Raw genomic sequence first — 20,776 nt, 5'->3', positions numbered from 1 at the left:
TGTTAGTCGCTTCAATTTTGGACGCTGGTTCAAATCCAGCCTCGGTCACTGAAGACATATCACTTTTTTATATACTACCTCTTTCAAACAACTAATAGTCCTAACACACATGCGTGCGAACGGCTTAAGGTGGATTTAGACCAAACAAAGAGCTAGAACCAGAATAGAGCATTCATTCTCAATCTTAGAATCTTCGCAAGAAAAAGAAGAGCAACGAAAGAATGCTCTGTCTCTGTTTACACTAAACAAATTTGGTAGAGCAAGGGTAGAATGAGCATTCGTTTGGTCTAAATCGACCTTTCCGCAAACAGAAAAATGGACAATCGGACATCTCGCCTAATGTAATATGGTATAATACGGTAATACAAATCCAAATATTTTCATAAAAATGTGTTGAGAAGGCAATTTCCACAGGTGACTATAATTATCATAGACTAGGAATCCTCTAGACTGAGTTTAGAGCAATTATTTCATGAAACCGATGCTGCCAAAAATACGGGGGTGCGGGGGGACTAGGTGAGCGAATCCCGTGCCGTGATTGGTCCGTTCAAAGACACGGACCAATCACGGCACGGGATTGACTCGAAGATGGAGTAAATCTACCGTATGAGTGGCAGAGGGGGTAGCGTTACTGCTTGCTGCGTGCTCAGTCTAGAGGATGTCTTGTCTGTGATAATTATATTGTAATAGTTAAGATGGAGGTACTAACGGGCGTTAGACAGCGTCGTCACTAGGCTTCGGTCGGTCGTTCTTCTGATACACCAGCACGTTGGCGCTCACCTCGCCTTCGGGGAACTGAATAAAGGATACATTCTATTAGAATGACAATAATTATTCATGCAATTCTTATTCGTTGACATTTTCGTCGCTTTTAAAAAGGATAACGATTAGTTTGTCGGTCTTTCGTATCGTTGTCACTATCTCTATTTCATACACGTTTTATGAGTTTTTGAATCCATATCTAGAGAGTTAAAAATAATTGAGAATAATTATGTTTTTTCCCTTTTTTACGCAGTTGTGCATGAAACGCAAATAAACACACTCTTTCCATAAATACAGCAAACGTAAGGTACTATGACTGTAGAATATTATGTTTCAAAATACTTCGACAGGTCAGACTCGACTCGAGTCTTTATCAAGACGAGTTCGATTTAAATGTCATAATAATATCCTCCTAAGGCCCAAGGTCCTACCTATAGTCTTCTTCAGTTCGATGAAATTTAAAACATATTCAATTGGGACAGAGTTGCATTTCCTTTGTTTCGTTATTAACAAATCCAAACAAGTTAAAATCAACTCTATTCCCCGCACTATAGGTTCAAATTGCAGTAGCAAATTTAGGTTTTTGCATTTGTATGGCTATAAGGAGCATATAACGTACCTGTGTATGGGGCAGTTCATATATCTGTCTATATCCAGCCAGCAAACTCTCGACTCTGCCCTTTAGCACGTCAAATAGAACAACAAAAGTAGGCGGTTGCCTGCTGTTGTATTCTCTACGCCACAAAGCCTGCGTTTTTCAAGACAAGTTCAATTCAAATGTCATACTATAACGTAGCTGTGTATGGGGCAGTTCATATATCTGTCTATATCCAGCCAGCAAACTATCGACTCTGCCCTTCAGCACGTCAAATAGGACTACAAAAGTAGGCGGTTGCCTGCTGTTGTATTCTCTACGCCACCAAGCCTGGGTTTTTCAAGACGAGTTCGATTCAAATGTCATAACATAACGTACCTGTGTATGGGGCAGTTCATATATCTGTCTATATCCAGCCAGCAAACTCTCGACTCTGCCCTTTAGCACGTCAAATAGGACTACAAAAGTAGGCGGTTGCCTGCTGTTGTATTCTCTACGCCACCTAGCCCGGGTTTTTCAAGCCGAGTTCGATTCAAATGTCATAAAACGTACCTGTGTATGGGGCAGTTCATATATCTGTCTATATCCAGCCAGCAAACTCTCGACTCTGCCCTTCAGCACGTCAAATAGGACTACAAAAGTAGGCGGTTGCCTGCTGTTGTATTCTCTACGCCACCTAGCCCGGGTTTTTCAAGCCGAGTTCGATTCAAATGTCACAACATAACGTACCTGTGTATGGGGCAGTTCATATATCTGTCTATATCCAGCCAGCAAACTCTCGACTCTGCCCTTTAGCACGTCAAATAGGACTACAAAAGTAGGCGGTTGCCTGCTGTTGTATTCTCTACGCCACCTAGCCCGGGTTTTTCAAGCCGAGTTCGATTCAAATGTCATAAAACGTACCTGTGTATGGGGCAGTTCATATATCTGTCTATATCCAGCCAGCAAACTCTCGACTCTGCCCTTCAGCACGTCAAATAGGACTACAAAAGTAGGCGGTTGCCTGCTGTTGTATTCTCTACGCCACCTAACCCGGGTTTTTCAAGCCGAGTTCGATTCAAATGTCACAACATAACGTACCTGTGTATGGGGCAGTTCATATATCTGTCTATATCCAGCCAGCAAACTCTCGACTCTGCTCTTCAGCACGTCAAATAGGACTACAAAAGTAGGCGGTTGCCTGCTGTTGTATTCTCTACGCCACCAAGCCTGGGTCTTTCAAGACGAGTTCGATTCAGATGTCACAACATAACGTACCTGTGTATGGGGCAGTTCATATATCTGTCTATATCCAGCCAGCAAACTCTCGACTCTGCTCTTCAGCACGTCAAATAGGACTACAAAAGTAGGCGGTTGCCTGCTGTTGTATTCTCTACGCCACCAAGCCTGGGTTTTTCAAGACGAGTTCGATTCAAATGTCATAACATAACGTACCTGTGTATGGGGCAGTTCATATATCTGTCTATATCCAGCCAGCAAACTCTCGACTCTGCCCTTTAGCACGTCAAATAGGACTACAAAAGTAGGCGGTTGCCTGCTGTTGTATTCTCTACGCCACCTAGCCCGGGTTTTTCAAGCCGAGTTCGATTCAAATGTCATAAAACGTACCTGTGTATGGGGCAGTTCATATATCTGTCTATATCCAGCCAGCAAACTCTCGACTCTGCTCTTCAGCACGTCAAATAGGACTACAAAAGTAGGCGGTTGCCTGCTGTTGTATTCTCTACGCCACCAAGCCTGGGTTTTTCAAGACGAGTTCGATTCAAATGTCATAACATAACGTACCTGTGTATGGGGCAGTTCATATATCTGTCTATATCCAGCCAGCAAACTCTCGACTCTGCCCTTTAGCACGTCAAATAGGACTACAAAAGTAGGCGGTTGCCTGCTGTTGTATTCTCTACGCCACCTAGCCCGGGTTTTTCAAGCCGAGTTCGATTCAAATGTCATAAAACGTACCTGTGTATGGGGCAGTTCATATATCTGTCTATATCCAGCCAGCAAACTCTCGACTCTGCCCTTCAGCACGTCAAATAGGACTACAAAAGTAGGCGGTTGCCTGCTGTTGTATTCTCTACGCCACCTAGCCCGGGTTTTTCAAGCCGAGTTCGATTCAAATGTCATAAAACGTACCTGTGTATGGGGCAGTTCATATATCTGTCTATATCCAGCCAGCAAACTCTCGACTCTGCCCTTCAGCACGTCAAATAGGACTACAAAAGTAGGCGGTTGCCTGCTGTTGTATTCTCTACGCCACCTAACCCGGGTTTTTCAAGCCGAGTTCGATTCAAATGTCACAACATAACGTACCTGTGTATGGGGCAGTTCATATATCTGTCTATATCCAGCCAGCAAACTCTCGACTCTGCCCTTTAGCACGTCAAATAGGACTACAAAAGTAGGCGGTTGCCTGCTGTTGTATTCTCTACGCCACCTAGCCCGGGTTTTTCAAGCCGAGTTCGATTCAAATGTCATAAAACGTACCTGTGTATGGGGCAGTTCATATATCTGTCTATATCCAGCCAGCAAACTCTCGACTCTGCCCTTTAGCACGTCAAAAAGGACTACAAAAGTAGGCGGTTGCCTGCTGTTGTATTCTCTACGCCACCAGGCCTGCGGGTTGTGGAAGAAGGCTTCTGACTCGTAGGTGTCGCCGGTTTTGCCGATGGGCGGGTCGCAGTTCAGGTAGCGGGTTGTGATGTTTACGTGGAGGTGACTGAAAAAAAAAACGTTCTTATTAGGCCGTCTTTACACCTGTAAGTTTTACTTACGTAAGTAGGGACAAAGCTATACCACAGAATGAGAGATGAATATCGTTATCTCATTCTAACAAATAGCTTTGTCCCTACTTACGTAAGTAAAACTTACAGGTGTAAAGGCCGCCTTAGATATAGAGCTTGTTTCAAAGGTAAAATAAAGATAAAAGATATCTTTATTTTCAACTCCTTCTGCTTATATTGGTTGAAAATTGTTTTAGTAGTACATTTTTCGTCAGTAGCGATACTTGTGACATCTGGTGACAAGTAGCGGTACTGATAGTTCCACTACTTGACTTTAGGTGTCGACTACGAAATAACTCGCATTTTGGTAAGAAAACTGATGCATGGAGTTACCAGCGTTACCACTCTTTCTTTACATATACAGGGTGCTTCCTGTAACAGGAACAATAAATTAAACTAAACGCTGTACTCCTCAAACTGACCAACATTAGTTCAGCAACTTTTAAAAATCATGAATCCTTTAGGCTTCCTCTTTTTCATACAAAATAAATATTGCCTTCAATTTACGCATATATCAGTGTGTTTGACGTTGCTTGTCACGCTTCAAACATAACAAAATTTGCAATACATTGCGTCTTAGAATAAACTTTAAAGTGTAATAAAAATCAACACATGAGTTATTTTCAAAAGTTGCTGAACAAATGTTGGTCAGTTTGAGGAGTACAGCCTACAGTTTAATTTATTGCTCCTGTTACAGGAAACACCCTGTATATCTCTATGTTCATATGGAGTGTAGTTTTACTAGTTTTACCTGTATAGAGGCGTGGAGTGGCAAGGCATCATGAACAACACGGAAGACCGGTTGTTAGGCAGGGCTTCTCTCAGCAGCGGCATGACCTTGAGCGTGCCGCTCTGGTGCACGACGCCGAAGTATAAAGCTGGCACGGCGTTGCCGACGAGGATCGCTAAGGCAACGAGATACAGTTGCCATCTGAATAACGGAAAATGATTCTTAAGAACAAACGTAAATAGTAGATTGTTAACCAAGGGATGAAAGGCACTCATTCCTGCCGAGGTTTTTTTAAACATGACTATGTGTAAACTTTTATAGTAAATCTTGAGGGTACTTTCTATTAACAATTCAGGCTAAAGTATCGTTATTTTTGGAATGGGGAGTTAAATATCAGAATGGAAATTGTATGACTAATCCATTTAAACCCCATTTTCAATTGCATATTGTGAAAAAATTAATAAAATCGTACTTGGAACGTAAAATAGTGCAGAAACGTGTTATTTTCTGCACACCTTTTGGAACAACAATGACCCTCTTTCGGAGCATGAGAAATGAAAATAAATATTATAGTCAATTTTACACACATCAACCTAGTCACACAGTCCCACAGTAAGCTCAGTCAGTTGTTAACCTTTTGGCCGCCGGACCTAGTCCGCAAAGACGCTCACTCACACGCCAGAACAAATTTTAAGTAAACAACTAATAAAAAGTTTAGGGATTGCAAATAGTGATATCGATATTTACAATTTATGGTAAAAATCTTCTCAATTTGGCTTAGTTCTTATCCAACTTTAATTTATTTCGAAAATGCCAAAAATTTACATATTTTTTACACACGACAATGTTAAAAATAAAGGTCTTTATCATTATAAACAACCACTAAACAATATCGATTCATGACGTAATATCACCGCACTAGGCTGTACAAGAAGTCTTTTATACAAGACAACGGCGCGCATGGACTGTCCGCAGTGCAGACTGACAAGGACTGTTTCCATGCGGATTAAGTAATAATAGTCTCTAGGTCAACGGCGTAAGCGCTTGTCGGTACGTAAACTTTATAAGCGTAACGTTAGAGCCGCGCATCGTGTGTCGATAATATAAATGTAAGTACCGGAACTGCATTGGGGAAAATTACACGTGGGTTAATTGAATTGTCAATAAGTGAAGAACAATAATATTGGAAAAGGGTGGGGATCGGAAATGTTCGGGAATGCATGTTTCATATTCGACATGTTCCTTAGATGAGCTTCTCAGTTCCCGTATTACATCCTCCCTACCATGACAATTTTTCGTCAATTTCAAATACATATACAGTGTGTAAGTCAAATAAGGGCAATAAATTAAACCAGATATAGAATTTACCCGTCTTATCATTAATTGTTTTTTTAAGTTACACTTAATTATGACCCCGTGATTAATTTTTTCCACATGTACCGAGCAGCAATGTACTGTAAACATTAAGAAACAAGATGATAATGACATTACGAGATACGAGCTTTTCATAGTAACTGCCAACAAGCGTTGACAGTTACTTTAAAAAGCTCGTATCCCGTAACGTGTGTGGTGTATTACATTGCGGGCCGAATTATTTTGTATGGTTATAATTTTCAATGCATTTCTAAGTAAAATCTATCTCAGTATACTTTTTAGGTCCTATGCTAACCACCGTTTAAATATTCGCCCGTATTGGATTTACACACTGTATAACATTCTCATAGTTAGGCGACACTGACTAGTCCTAGCGTCCGCCTGTACCATTCTTGTGCGAAGCGGTCACTGCAGGGTATCACTCTTCACTACACTATCATCTTAAAATGAATCTTTTGTTCTGCAAATAAACCACAAGGACAGATTTACTTGTTTGACTCTACTATCAACAGCTGAAGAAGCTCCCTGAACTTCAGCTATAGTTAATGCCTGTCTCTCTCGTCTCGTTTTACGTATTCTAGTTACTAGTTACCACCAATTGGCATTTAACAAGTGTTCAAATGCTTAAATAAAACCAGATTTGCGATTTGATATTTATTTTGAATATTCTCATATCGAGTTAACATTCCCATCCCTAGCTGTCTTGTATGCAAGACAGCGGCGACGAGGAACAAGAAAAACGTTGAAATCTGGAGCAATTTTTTGAGAGCCTTATTATAAAAGAATGGATTTCTATAGCTGCTTTAAATGCAATTTTTTTTAAACAAGGACCTAAAACATTAGCATGAGTGTAAAAAAATATATAGTTGATATTTTTTCCACATTTACCGAGCGGTTGAATTTTTGTCTTGTATACAAGACAGCGGCGCCAGTGTATCGTTCTATCGTTGTCTTGTATACATGCCAACGGCGGTCAAAGGGTTAATTCATTATTATAATGAGAACAAGACTTACTTCCTAGCTTTCCTACTCCATGGCACGATGACGTCTTGGGCCAAGTACATCAGAATCGGCAGCAGCGGCAAAACGAACCTGAACTCCTTGTGGGCGATCAAACTGAAACGATAAACATTCAAGTGTTATTCCACTTTGCTAATGCAAAAAAAAACCGGCCAAGTGCGAGTCGGACTCGCGCACGGAGGGTCCCGCACCATCAACAAAAAATAGAGCAAAAAAATCGTGCTTGTTGTATGGGAGCCCCCCTTAAATATTTATTTTATTTTTAGTATTTGTTGTTATAACGGCAAAAGAGATACATCATTTGTGAAAATTTCAACTGTCTAGCTATCGCGGTTCATGAGATACAGCCTGGTGACAGACGGACGGACGGACGGACAGCGAAGTCTTAGTAATAGGGTTCCGTTTTTTGCCCTTTGTGTACGGAACCCTAAAAAAACTAACTGTAGGATGTACAAGGGAGTCACGATAAATTAAATCCCGGTCGCGTTTAAAGTATCAAGTGCAAATCAAATAAATAGACTTACGAATTCCACACAAGCGACAGCTGAAGAATCGCAATAAAAGCTATTCATCGCTTATTATGTTATCTGTCCTTATACATACTACTTATTAACTCCTTCCCCACTTATAGGGAAAGATATCATAGTACTGTAGGTACAGTCACGCTCCGTGATTGTTACGTTATTTAGGGACCTAGCTAAATTGCTAGCTTAAGTATGGAACAACCACTTTAGCCAGGACCCTAAATGGCGTAACAATCGCGTAGCGTGATAGTACAGTCAGCAGCAGTTGCTAAGCGGGCGAGGTGTTCAAAATTACCTTGACGCGCTCTTATTCTCTTAACAATAAAGTCGCGTCAAGATCATTTTGAACCCCTCGCCCGCTTAGCAACTATTGCTGCTGACTGTACCACCACGAGCTATGCGCCACGGGCTTGCTGCGGCGATGGCGGTGGTGTTAACGGTGCCTACATTGGTGGTTAACACAGGTCTCCCCCTCCCAAGACCATGACGAGGTACAGAACAAGGTAGCCGTATCGCCTGTCCGTGTCCGATCGGCGATGACGGTGTCCACATAGTCGCAGAATAAAGTAACAACTGAAGATTGAGTTTTAAATAGCGGTTTGATAAAGCCACTGGCGCGGTAGGGAGTAGGGGTTAATTAATTAGATTGTATTATGTTATGAACAGTTTCCTTAAAAGCATTATTAACTACAATAATAAGTTGTTGTTAAGCGTGATAACGACTGCTGACCATTAATTAATTTATCCTTTTCCTGTTTTTTGTTTTTATTCGGGTTAGAAATAAAACTTGAATTTATTTAGTGAGGCATGTTTTCGCAAAAAACTTGAACTTTAGCTTTAAGTAGTTAATTTATCTAGTTCTGAAATCGTCCAAACTAACATATTTTCGGCGGTCAAGAGAAGCAGACCCGTTTTTAGGGTTCCGTACCCAAAGGGTAAAAGCGGGACCCTATTACTAAGCTAAGACTCCACTGTCCTTCTGCTCTGTCTGTCACCAGGCTGTAACTCATGAACCGTGATAGCTAGACAGTTGAAATTTTCACACATGATGTATTTCTGTTGCCGATATAACAATAAATACCAAAAACAGAATTAAACAAGTATTTAAGTGGAGCCCCTTTACATCCCCATACAATAAACGTGATTTTTTGCCGTTTTTTGCGTAATGGTACGGAACCCTACGTGCGCGAGTTCGACTCGCACTTGGCCGATTTTGTTCTCTAGGGTGACGAAGGATGGAGTCTACTGCCAGTAGCACGGGAATTAGGTCGAGTTGATGCCAAGGACTGCATTTCTAAATCATTTTACACTTTATGCCTATAAAATTAGAGTACATTTTTACCTGTATAACCCTACATGTAGTGCGACCGCGGCTAAGAGCAGTAGGCCAGTTTTGTTCTCTCTAGGGTAACAGAGGATGGATAATACCAGTAGAACTGATATCAGGTTGATACACATTTTACACTTTATGCCTATAGAATTAGAGTACATTCTCACCTGTATAACCCTACATGTAGTGCGACCGCGGCTAAGAGCAGTAGGCCAGTTTTGTTCTCTCTAGGGTAACGGAGGATGAATAATACCAGTAGAACTGATATCAGGTTGATACACATTTTACACTTTATGTCTATAGAATTAGAGTACATTCTTACCTGTATAACCCTACATGTAGTGCGACCGCGGCTAACAGCAGTAGGCCAGTTTTGTTCTCTCTAGGGTAACGGAGGATGAATAATACCAGTAGAACTGATATCAGGTTGATACACATTTTACACTTTATGTCTATAGAATTAGAGTACATTCTTACCTGTATAACCCTACATGTAGTGCGACCGCGGCTAACAGCAGTAGGCCAGTTTTGTTCTCTCTAGGGTAACGGAGGATGAATAATACCAGTAGAACTGATATCAGGTTGATACACATTTTACACTTTATGTCTATAGAATTAGAGTACATTCTTACCTGTATAACCCTACATGTACTGCGACCGCGGCTAACAGCAGTAGGCCAGTTTTGTTCTCTCTAGGGTAACGGAGGATGAATAATACCAGTAGAACTGATATCAGGTTGATACACATTTTACACTTTATGTCTATAGAATTAGAGTACATTCTCACCTGTATAACACTACATGTAGTGCGACCGCGGCTAAGAGCAGTAGGCCAGTTTTGTTCTCTCTAGGGTAACGGAGGATGAATAATACCAGTAGAACTGATATCAGGTTGATACACATTCTACACTTTATGTCTATAGAATTAGAGTGCATTCTCACCTGTATAACCCTACATGTAGTGCGACCGCGGCTAACAGCAGTAGGCCAGTTTTGTTCTCTCTAGGGTAACGGAGGATGAATAATACCAGTAGAACTGATATCAGGTTGATACACATTCTACACTTTATGCCTATAGAATTAGAGTACATTCTCACCTGTATAACCCTACATGTAGTGCGACCGCGGCTAAGAACAGTAGGCCAGTTTTGTTCTCTCTAGGGTAACGGAGGATGAATAATACCAGTAGAACTGATATCAGGTTGATACACATTTTACACTTTATGCCTATAGAATTAGAGTACATTCTCACCTGTATAACCCTACATGTAGTGCGACCGCGGCTAAGAACAGTAGGCCAGTTTTGTTCTCTCTAGGGTAACGGAGGATGAATAATACCAGTAGAACTGATATCAGGTTGATACACATTTTCCACTTTATGTCTATAGATATAGAGTACATTCTCACCTGTACAATGCTACATGTAGTGCAACCACGGCTAAGAGCAGTAGGCCAGTTTTGTTCTCTCTAGGGTAACGGAGGATGAATAATACCAGTAGAACTGATATCAGGTTGATACACATTTTACACTTTATGCCTATAGAATTAGAGTACATTCTCACCTGTATAACCCTACATGTAGTGCGACCGCGGCTAAGAGCAGTAGGCCAGTTTTGTTCTCTCTAGGGTAACGGAGGATGAATAATACCAGTAGAACTGATATCAAGTTGATACACATTTTCCACTTTATGTCTATAGAATTAGAGTACATTCTCACCTGTATAACCCTACATGTAGTGCGACCGCGGCTAAGAGCAGTAGGCCAGTTTTGTTCTCTCTAGGGTAACGGAGGATGAATAATACCAGTAGAACTGATATCAAGTTGATACACATTTTCCACTTTATGTCTATAGAATTAGAGTACATTCTCACCTGTATAACCCTACATGTAGTGCAACCACAGCTAAGAGCAGTAGGCCAGTTTTGTTCTCTCTAGGGTAACGCAGGATGGAATATATTGCCAGTAATACGGGAATCAGGTTGATGCCGAGAATCGCTGGGAGGCCTTGGGAGAGGTACCAGTGCCTGAAAGAAATATATGAAGTTAGTGTCGTGATTCAAGTTAATAGAAGTTAGAGACTCGAGACTTCAAGTTGAAGCCCTAAAGTAGTAAGAACCCAAATCTCCCCGAGTTTTTAAGACTCAGGGAGGCGGGGGAAGTTCGACTTAGTATTAGTATTCATTATCAATCAATATCTGGGTGACCGAGCTTCGCTCGGAAAACATATAATAACTCGGAAATGCGCGTTTTCCCAGAGATAAGACCTAGCTAGATCGATTTTTCGCCCCCGAAAACCCCTATATACCAAATTTCATCGAAATCGTTAGAGCCGTTTCCGAGATCCCCATATATATATATAAATAAATAAATAAACAAGAATTGCTTGTTTAAAGGTATTAGATTAGTCATTAATAACAGCGTAAGTGCCGACCGTCACATATTTAATTGTAGTACTTATGTATGTACGAGGGGAGGCTGAAATATTCGCGGCCTAAGCTAGAAAAAAAAGACAAATTAAAAAAAAAACTATGCTACTTTTTCCCCCGCCTCTGGCAGTTTAAATATTGCCGCCATTACTAACGATTATTAACGATTAATAATTAACATTTACTTTAATACTCTCTTTAATTTTTCAGCCGCCCCTCGTATGTATATATTTTATTCCACATAGAAATAAAAACACGAGAAACACAGACATAGCATTGTACTAATGTCTTTATGTTTGACATTTTATCTTGCATACCTACATTATACATAGGTAACCTAACCTAACCGTTAGGTTAAAGCCGTTAGGCTTTGCTAATGGTAACACAAACACCAATGTATGATTAATACAAACAAAATAACATGAATATATTTATTTATTTACATTAAGAGAAGAAGATTTACTAGAAGATAAATTCTATCAAAGTCAAGAGAGAGTATTTAATGGAATACCTCTCAAAACCCTCAAAAAAGACATAACATCTGATTATGGCTAAAACAGCCGATTGCAGATAAAAAGAGAAAAAAAAATTACATTAAGACTTACCAAGGGTTCTGCCCGTAGAAAGAAGCGATGTCATGTAGTATGTTGAAGCGGAAGAACTCCCAGGGGGTCACAATCAAACCGCCGTGGAGGTACGAGTCCAGGGCGACTAGAGGTCCGGCGGTAGCGAGGCTGCAATTAAAACGTTGATCGTGAGGCAAGTATATATACGTATCAAAACCTAAATCTTTGACTAAAAACTAGTTCTATGACGAAAAGAACTCAAAAATAATGATTAATTAGGTACTAAAACGGGACTTAATCGTGTAAAAGTTGTCGCTTCCCGCTGTCCCACCCTATGTATGCTTAGATCTTTAAAACTACGCAACGGATTTTGATGCGGTTTTTTAATAGATAGAGTGATTCAAGAGGAAGGTCTATGTATAATTTGTTAACCCGTGCGAAGCCGGGCGGGTCGCTAGTTAAACATAAGAGTATAAACTGTAATGTAATTCTTTTAGAGCATATGCTGAGTGGTGTCCATTTGTAGCCTCTATAGCAACATCAATACTACGATTATTATTGCATGTTAGTTTAAGCTACTAATAGTTTTAACGTTTTAACTGTTTAGTGTATAAGATCTTCTTTCTTAAATTTATATGTGTGTAAATTAAAATTTGTATGTAGATGGTTTTTGCAATAAACGTTTTTCTATTCTATTCTAATATTTCATAAAATAATTTGATTTGTTCCTAAGTTGGCTAAATATAAAGCCTTCCTTACGCAATAGGTATGTATGTGCGCGTTAATAGTCGCAGACGCCCCTGGTTGGTGGTGAGCAGATTGTAGGCGCCCAGCACGGCCCACAGCGCCGCGGAGGTCGGCCGAAGGAACACGCTGACGCAGGCCAACCAGAGCCACGAGTTGTTTTCTGAAATATTGTAACTGTTATAACTTTGCACCATCGCAAACATCGTTTCCTGACCCCTAAGCTTAACAGTTTTGAATGATTCACTGTTAGTTTCACTAGACTTATATCGATCCGTTGCGGACTTGCATCGTTCGTTCTTCAGTTACCCGTGAACAAGATGCATGTAACTGCGCCGAAATATTGGGAGCTCGAAAACAATACAAAAGGTAATCACGGTCCATATCCCGGTCGATATAAGTCTAGTGAATTCGTAAGCCTTATTGCGAAGACATAATTTTGACCAATGGAGAGTTAACAAATTCTCTGCCAGCGACCCGCTAGGTGGGTTTTCTGTTTGTAGGCACTTTTCACTACATACGGGTCTTCCAATGTTATCAGCTACGATCGTAGCGCGTAGCTCGCTCAGTGGCAAGCGACCAGCAACGCGTTCATCGGGGCATGCACTAACTGGGCGTTAGAAAGTATATAGTGCTAAACAGCACTTATGACTTAAGTCTGTATGTCATTCCAGTTCATGCTGTAAACCACAGTAAGAGGTGTGATGTGAATTTAAACAAGAATAGAATAGAATAGAATTTGTTTATTGTAAGAATCAAGAATTTCTCGACACCTACAGGATGCAAACCCATTCATTCAGTTGTTAGTGTTCTAAACCCATAACAGATATAGCCCTGAGGGCCCTGACCCTGCTTTGTACAACAAAGTCGACAAACCTTATTTGCATTGCAAATTTATGAATCTCAACGCCAACTAATTAGCACTTTCTGTTGTTTCTGTGTGTAGCAATACAAATGTTCCAATATATACCTGTCAAGGTTTTGAGTTTGCTTTGATACTGGCTGGAGTATCTCCGGCCTGGGTAGATAGAGGGGTGTTTTTTTACAGCTTGGTAAATGACAGGTTAAAGGCATAGTGGCTATCAGAGGCAATCAGAAAGTCATAGAATTAAATAAAAGATAAAAGCATGCATATACCTTTCTCGTAATAACCCAATCTTCCATCTTTAAAGGGAAACTTAGACAAGGCTATAGCAACCAGTGCAGTCTCCACAGTTTGTAGCAGGGTGCGGCCGGACGTGTAGAACCAGAACCAGGAGGTTAGGATCAGGAATAGCGACCATTTGCGGCCACCGGTCCATTTGTAGAAGCTGTAGTCTGCTGCGGAGCTTAGTAATGCTTGGAGGATGCGGGGTAGAAGGACCTGGAAATAGAAATATATTACAATCCAATTTATACACATACTGGCATGTATTTATCACAAAACACCATAAATGATGTCTTTTAAATTTATGTGGTTTTTTCCAATAAATGTTTTTTCATTATTTCTCTATTTTATGAATTGTTTTTTTTTTAATAAACAATACAAATACATGGTGAGCGTTCAATTTGCTAATCTAATCATAATAATGTCTTATCAGTAACAAACAAACACTTACCACAGCCTCGGGATAGTCCAGTCCAGTAAACTTTAAAATAGTATACAACACTGCCACAACACTAGGATACAGGTAGCTCCTTATCCCCTTCTGCCACTCCCATGTCAGTGCTCCATACCCAAATGCCTGTTTATGGGCCACTTCCAGGGTCTGCCAATACTCGTCCGGCACATACCAGGTTTGTACCAGGAATACGGACAGGATCCTCACGAAAACTATAGCGCAGACCACCTGCGAGGGCCTCAGACCCTTAGCACTGAAGGGCAGAGCCATTCTCCCGCCTAAAAGATAGAGGTTACATGTGATATGCTATAAATAGACAGCTGTAATGTGCTCGATTCTTAATATAATTCCAGTTTATATCAGCGTGACTTAAGTTACAATTAGATTTGGGAAAACTAGAGCCACAATCTAATTGGAAACCTTAAAGTTGTCGAGTTTATCAAGCGAAACAAACTTTATAGAAAAAAGTGTCAACTAACGCGTCCCTACGATTATCGCTGAAAATGAATGAATGATGATAATTTCTTGGTGTCTAATGATTGAATATTATTTATAAGTCATATTCAGACCAAAAAACGTTTGTTATTTGTTGACATTTCCATAGAAAAACAAAATATCGTAAAAATTTCACTAACCTCAATAACAAGCCCGCCGCCGCGTAGTAGTGTTGTTAAATAAAGCTTACCGGTTTTTTCTGCCCCTTCCGGTTTTCATATATTTTCTCTCTGTGATTTCCACTTCAATTATTGTGTTAGACTAATTGAAACAAATCAATATTTTTCAAAAGGGAAATCTTTCTTATTCAGAATAATTAATTCAAGCAATAATTATAATTATTTAAGGAAAAAACCGATAAAAATTTGATTCGAACAACGTTAACGTCAAATTAACAATGGGTTCCGAAACTATCCTCCAAAATTTTGTCAACAATGAAGTGTTCTGTGATTGTGATTGATTGTTACGTATTTACACGATAAATTAAATAAACATCGAAATTGATAGTATTATTAAGATATCAGCAACTTTATTCGAAGCGTATTTATTTATTGTTACCAAAAATTATTTACTGTAAATATCTGGGCGTTGACAGTTAACCAATAATTGTAATTAATATTCAGAACGTGAATTTACGAATGTTGATTTTTGTGAAAAACTGCATCAAATTTCTAAATAAATAAAAGATGCTATAAAGTACAATACGATGGGTATGTTTGTTATTGATAATGTATATGGTTTCGCTTGGATAGTTCTGTAACCGTTATGATGTTTGCAGAGGAGTCTAATAGCGAAACATTGGACCTGTCGAGGCGTGGGTTGAAGAAAATAGAGAAAGCGCCATCCGATGATGGGAAAACTATAATAAACTTGATCCTGGACCAGAACGAGCTGCAACGGCTGGACAACCTGGACACGTACAGTCGTGTCGAAAACGTAAGTCACTCGCGTACTAAGAGAAAACAGCAGAGATATCAGCATACATTCCACATGCTAATTCATACAAATCCTACAATGGCTTTAATCACAGTTAATTTATTCAGTAATCTTCGTGAAGAATCTGATTGCATGAATCTTACTAATAAAATAAAATGCTTTCAATTGTCTTGGCAAAATTGTTTGATTTGCTAAAAGGCAACAAGTTTAATTTAATAAATTTTAATAGTTACGTCCTGAACTTTTTGCAAAGGCTTAAGGATGTCTATACTTGTATACCAATTTTTTTATGGTTTTCAATTTCAATTTGAAAATAACTTCCCGTCACATTCTGTACCTATTCACATTTAAGTGATTTTTATAGCTTAATTTTGGAAACAACTGGCTTAACCACGGGAGCTTTGGACGCAGTTAGTTTAATCGATATACTTAAAATTCCAGTTGTCAATATGCAACAACTTCCTGCTGCGGATGCACAGTGTGTCGCGCCTCACCAACATCCGCATTCTGGCCCTCAACAACAACGGCATCCTGCAGATTGAGGGGCTCAAGGATCTGATATACCTTAAAGTGCTGAAATTGGCTGGTAAGTATCCTCTCTACTATATTTTTTTTTGAAATTTTAAATTTTGTCAACAATGAAGTGTTCTGTGGATGCCGTGGGTTGTCAGTTGAGTGTCGATCGCGGTTGATTTGAATTTTAAAATATTTTAAATCTCTGGCGTTATCTTTATACCCAGCTGGTGAAATAAGTGCTAAATTTAACTAATTATATGTTGCTATTCCAATTCTTGTGGTAAGACGTATTAGTTAGTGCATAAAAAGCGATATAATTTTCTTTTTTATCTTGTAGGGTGGTTGCCCATGGCAACCATAGTAACACCTCATGAACGAGGACGTTACTTTAAACCGTCCGAGTGATGGAGAACCCAATCGTTCTTTATCTTTTAGCTTAGCTCATCATGAGAATTTCGAGAATTCACATCTGTCTGAGTCTTCTACTCCCGTTTTGGAACGAATTCATAGGCGCGAAAGGGAGAAGCGTAAGGAGCTTCATGAAAGGGATCGTAACGACAAAATGTCAAATAAAGATAAAGGGGCCCGCTCCAGGTCCGGCAGCCCCCCTGATAGATGGTCGGATGTTTCGAGTATGGATTTTAATCAGCCCCACTGCAGCTCAGAGGAGAGTCAAATCCCGCCAGGACAACTATCGATGGCGCAGTCTTCAGTGTTTACTCCGCCGGCTCATTTAATAGACTCGCAAGAAAATAAAACTCCCTCTCAGTCCCCTTCCTCCCCTCTTACCCCAATTGGACGCACTAAATACACAACCAATGATCAAGGTCCTTTTTTGATATACGTTCAAAAAATAGAAGCGGCTTTAGATTCGGGAACTACTCTACACCCAGTGACCTTTGGGCGTTTCCTGCAAACGCGAAAAAGGGAATTTCCCAATATTGTTGAGGGGTCGGTTAAAAGAATTGGGCGAAATCGGGTATCAATCTGCTTCCACTCCGCTGAAGATGCCAATCACTTCCTAGAATCTTCCACTTTAACACACAGTCACTACAAGGCTTTTGTGCCATCTTTTAATGTCTCAAGACTGGGACTGGTGCGAGGAATTCCTGCTGACTGGTCCCCTGAGGAGGTGCTCGAAAATCTTAAGGTCCCCTTAAACTCGGGAGGCCCCGTCCCCATTAAAATTAGACGCCTCAATTTTAAAAAAACCAAACAAGACGGCACTTACTCGTGGCTTCCATCCGAAACTGTTATTGTCACTTTTGACGGCCAAACTCTCCCTAAGAGGGTATTTTTATGTCTGAACTCTCTAGTGGTCGAACAATATCAACTCCCTACTATCCAATGCTACAAATGCTGCCGGTATGGTCATTCGAAAGATAAATGTAGGTCTCTCCCTAGATGCTTCCGCTGCGGAGGTGCTCATCAGGGGGACAATTGTAACGGCGATGGTGAACCTCAACCATTCTGTTGTATCTGCCCTCAGGGGTTGGGGGCAGGTCACACAGCCAACAGCAAATCTTGCCCGGAATTTGTTAGACAAGCAAACATTAAAAAAACCATGGGGGAGGAGAATATCTCCTACATTGAAGCCTCAAATCGTCATGCTAAAGTCTCTCACAAATCTTACGCCAATGTTGCGGCCTCTTGCTCTTCTTCTCCCCAACCGCAGTCTTATAGAAAAACTATTTTCCGTCAACCCCGCACGCCTCCTCACCTCGAAAAAGGGTATGATAAAAGAGCTCATGATGCTTTGACAAGGGCCCCGGTTGTCGAATCCAGACCGGTCTTCCCTAATCAACCACCCCCTAAGGAACAATTCATAGTTTCAGAAATTATAAAGTTGATTTCTTCCTTCGTAAAAATTTTTTCTCCCGCCAGCCCTTTGGCTAACCCTTCTTTGATTTCCCACGTAGCGCCTTTTATTTCATCTCTGTTAAAGCATAATGGATCAAGTAATACTTCAGTGGAACAGTCGCAGTATCAACAATAAAAAACAAGAGTTACTTTACCTTATCAATAAATACAATCCAGCTATCTTGGCCATATCAGAAATATGGCTAAAGCAAAACTCCAATTTCAAAATCCCCAGTTACTGTTCTCTAATGGATTGCCGGGCTGATGGCTGTGCTGGAAGTGCCCTTTTCATTAGAGACCATATTTCCTACTTACCTATTTCACTGCCTAATAATAGTCCTAATTTCCACGCAGCTTGTGCTCGTGTGGAAGGCATTACATTTTTATCCCTTTATATTCCTGATCCTTCTTCTAACATCCTAAAGTCTCTTAGGAAGTTAATAGAACCCCTCCCCCATCCTATTATTGTTCTTGGGGATTTTAATATCCACCATGCTTTATGGGGTTGTGAGAAAAAAGATGACGCTCTAGGAGAACAGTTTCTACTAGATATATTGGACAAATGCAACTTATGCCTACTAAACTCGGGTTCACCCACCCGACGCTCTCTGCCTAATCAATCAGCTAGTGCAGTTGACTTATCCCTTTGCTCTCCTTCTCTTGCATCTCGAATTTCCTGGGAAGTCCTGGACAGCACTTATGGAAGCGATCATTTCCCTATTTTACTGTGTCTTCCTTTTGGTTCCTCTAAAAGACCCTCAATAACCTATCCCCTTCTAATATATAATATCAACAACGCCGACTGGGATAGTTACAAAAAACGTCTAGAGTATGAGACGTTACATCTTCCTCCCATCACTCCACACTCTATAGAGCTTTGTTCCGACGCCTTAATTGCAGCCATTAAGTCGTCTGCGGATAAGGTCTTTCCCCTTAAAAACACAGTTGTTGGCAAACTGGCTTCTCCCCCGTGGTGGGACAGTGACTGCTCTAAGGCTATCAGGGCTAGAAAAAGAGCAGAGCGGGAGTATGCTGTAAATATGTCAAATGAGAATTTTGATTCACTGAAAAAAACCATGTCGGATACCAAAATCTTGCTTAAGAATAAGAAGTCTGAAGGGTGGAAATCATTCTGTTCCTCTTTAAGTCCCTCTACCCCGGATACAATTGTTTGGAATAATATCAGAAAATTTAGAAGATCATATAACCCTTGTAAATGCCCTTACCCAAATTCTTTACAATGGGCTGAATCTTTTCTAACCAAAATAGCTCCTCCATATGTTCCTGGGGTTCTTGACTCCACTATAGGTTTGCTGAATAACCATTCATCTGACCCCCTAGATCAGTTGTTCTCACTTGTGGAGCTCAGGAATGTGTTGGGAGCGGTAAAAGACTCTGCCCCAGGACATGATGGTATTCCCTATTCGTTTATTGCTAAAGCTGGTGACCGATTCCTTAATTACTTCCTTGGCCTAATTAACTCTATTTTGCTTTCGGGCCGGCCCCCTCGGTCCTGGAAATCTCAACTGATAATGCCCATTCTTAAACCAGGTAAGGACCCAAATGACCCACAATCATACCGACCTATAGCCTTATCGTCCGTTCTAACTAAGATTTTAGAGCATCTTATCAAGAACAGATTGGAATGGTTTCTTGAAAACCACGAATTGTTAGGAAAATCTCAATATGGCTTTAGAAAAGGTAAAAGTACAATTGATAGCTTGGCTATTTTCACAACGGATATAAGACTAGCTTTTTCAAAACAAGCTTCGGTTCTTGCGGTATTCTTGGACGTCGAGGCTGCCTACGACAATGTTCAACTTTCCATTCTCCGAGAAAAGCTCCGTAATTTGAGAATACCTGCGAGACTGTCCTGTCTTGTGGGTAACCTACTTTCCGAAAGGCAAGTTACATTCCGGGGCAAAGACCCTCACATCAACCCTTCTAGACTGGTTTGGCGCGGATTACCACAGGGATCTGTCCTGAGCCCCCTACTGTACAATTTTTACACTCATGACCTGGAGCGGTCTATTTCTGACTGCCAAGTACTCCAATATGCAGATGATCTTTTAATTTACTCTTCAAATAAAAACCTAGTTTCTGCCAGTGAGTCTATCAACATGTCACTTCAGTCTTTAAATAACTGGCTCTCTATTAATGGTCTGTCCCTGTCTCCTTCTAAATGCTGTGCAGTCGTTTTTTCTCGTAAAAGAGCCCTGCCTAATTTGAATGTTTCGATCAACGATTCTAATATTCCCTTCCGTCCCTCCTACAAATTTTTAGGAATTAATTTAGATTCTAAACTAACCGGGGACCTACACTTTGAATATTTAGTTAAAAAATGTGAACGTGGACTTAACACTCTCAGATGCCTAGCGGGAGTTTGGTGGGGTTCTCATCCTACTTCCCTGAAACTAATTTATAATGCTACTGTTCGAAGCATATTAGATTATGGCTCCCATCTCTTGGTACCAGGGAATAAAGCTGGATTGAAAAAACTTGATCTAATCCAATCG

The 20,776-nt window shown here is 40.4% G+C and overlaps 2 protein-coding genes across 2 annotated transcripts; one reads left to right on the top strand and one right to left on the bottom strand.

Moving 5' to 3' along the window:
- Nucleotides 1-714: 714 nt before the first annotated feature.
- LOC134654458 (GPI mannosyltransferase 3) lies at nucleotides 715-15,220 on the bottom strand. Its single transcript, XM_063509900.1, has 10 exons — nucleotides 15,089-15,220; nucleotides 14,451-14,731; nucleotides 13,990-14,215; nucleotides 12,868-13,015; nucleotides 12,148-12,276; nucleotides 10,988-11,140; nucleotides 7,256-7,357; nucleotides 4,889-5,068; nucleotides 3,842-4,073; nucleotides 715-795 (listed from the first exon to the last, which is right to left on the bottom strand). Exons 2-10 carry the CDS (start codon nucleotides 14,721-14,723, stop codon nucleotides 715-717), a joined length of 1,524 nt encoding a protein of 507 aa, XP_063365970.1. The 5' UTR covers nucleotides 14,724-14,731; nucleotides 15,089-15,220.
- An 81-nt stretch (nucleotides 15,221-15,301) lies between these two features.
- Nucleotides 15,302-16,805, top strand: LOC134654765 (centrosomal protein of 97 kDa-like). The gene is made up of 4 exons (XM_063510236.1): nucleotides 15,302-15,658; nucleotides 15,727-15,884; nucleotides 16,326-16,470; nucleotides 16,738-16,805. Exons 1-4 carry the CDS (start codon nucleotides 15,655-15,657, stop codon nucleotides 16,803-16,805), a joined length of 375 nt encoding a protein of 124 aa, XP_063366306.1. The 5' UTR covers nucleotides 15,302-15,654.
- The last annotated feature ends 3,971 nt before the right edge of the window (nucleotides 16,806-20,776 follow it).

Source organism: Cydia amplana, chromosome 15 (genome assembly GCF_948474715.1).
Source record: "Cydia amplana chromosome 15, ilCydAmpl1.1, whole genome shotgun sequence".
Classification (NCBI taxonomy): Eukaryota; Metazoa; Arthropoda; class Insecta; order Lepidoptera; family Tortricidae; genus Cydia; species Cydia amplana.
Note: the sequence above shows the minus strand (reverse complement) of the source record. Positions and strands in the feature narration are given on the sequence as shown.

Excerpts from the sequence above, each read along its gene's own strand:
- LOC134654458 (XM_063509900.1), bottom strand. The coding sequence starts at position 14,723 with ATGGCTCTGCCCTTCAGTGCTAAGGGTCTGAGGCCCTCGCAGGTGGTC. Across the intron at positions 14,216-14,450 it reads TGGACTATCCCGAGGCTGTG|GTCCTTCTACCCCGCATCCT; the intron begins GTAAGTGTTTGT and ends TTCTATTTCCAG. Across the intron at positions 796-3,841 it reads ATGAACTGCCCCATACACAG|TTCCCCGAAGGCGAGGTGAG; the intron begins GTACGTTTTATG and ends TCCTTTATTCAG.
- LOC134654765 (XM_063510236.1), top strand. Across the intron at positions 15,885-16,325 it reads CGTACAGTCGTGTCGAAAAC|TTGTCAATATGCAACAACTT; the intron begins GTAAGTCACTCG and ends TTAAAATTCCAG. Across the intron at positions 16,471-16,737 it reads TAAAGTGCTGAAATTGGCTG|GGTGGTTGCCCATGGCAACC; the intron begins GTAAGTATCCTC and ends TTTATCTTGTAG.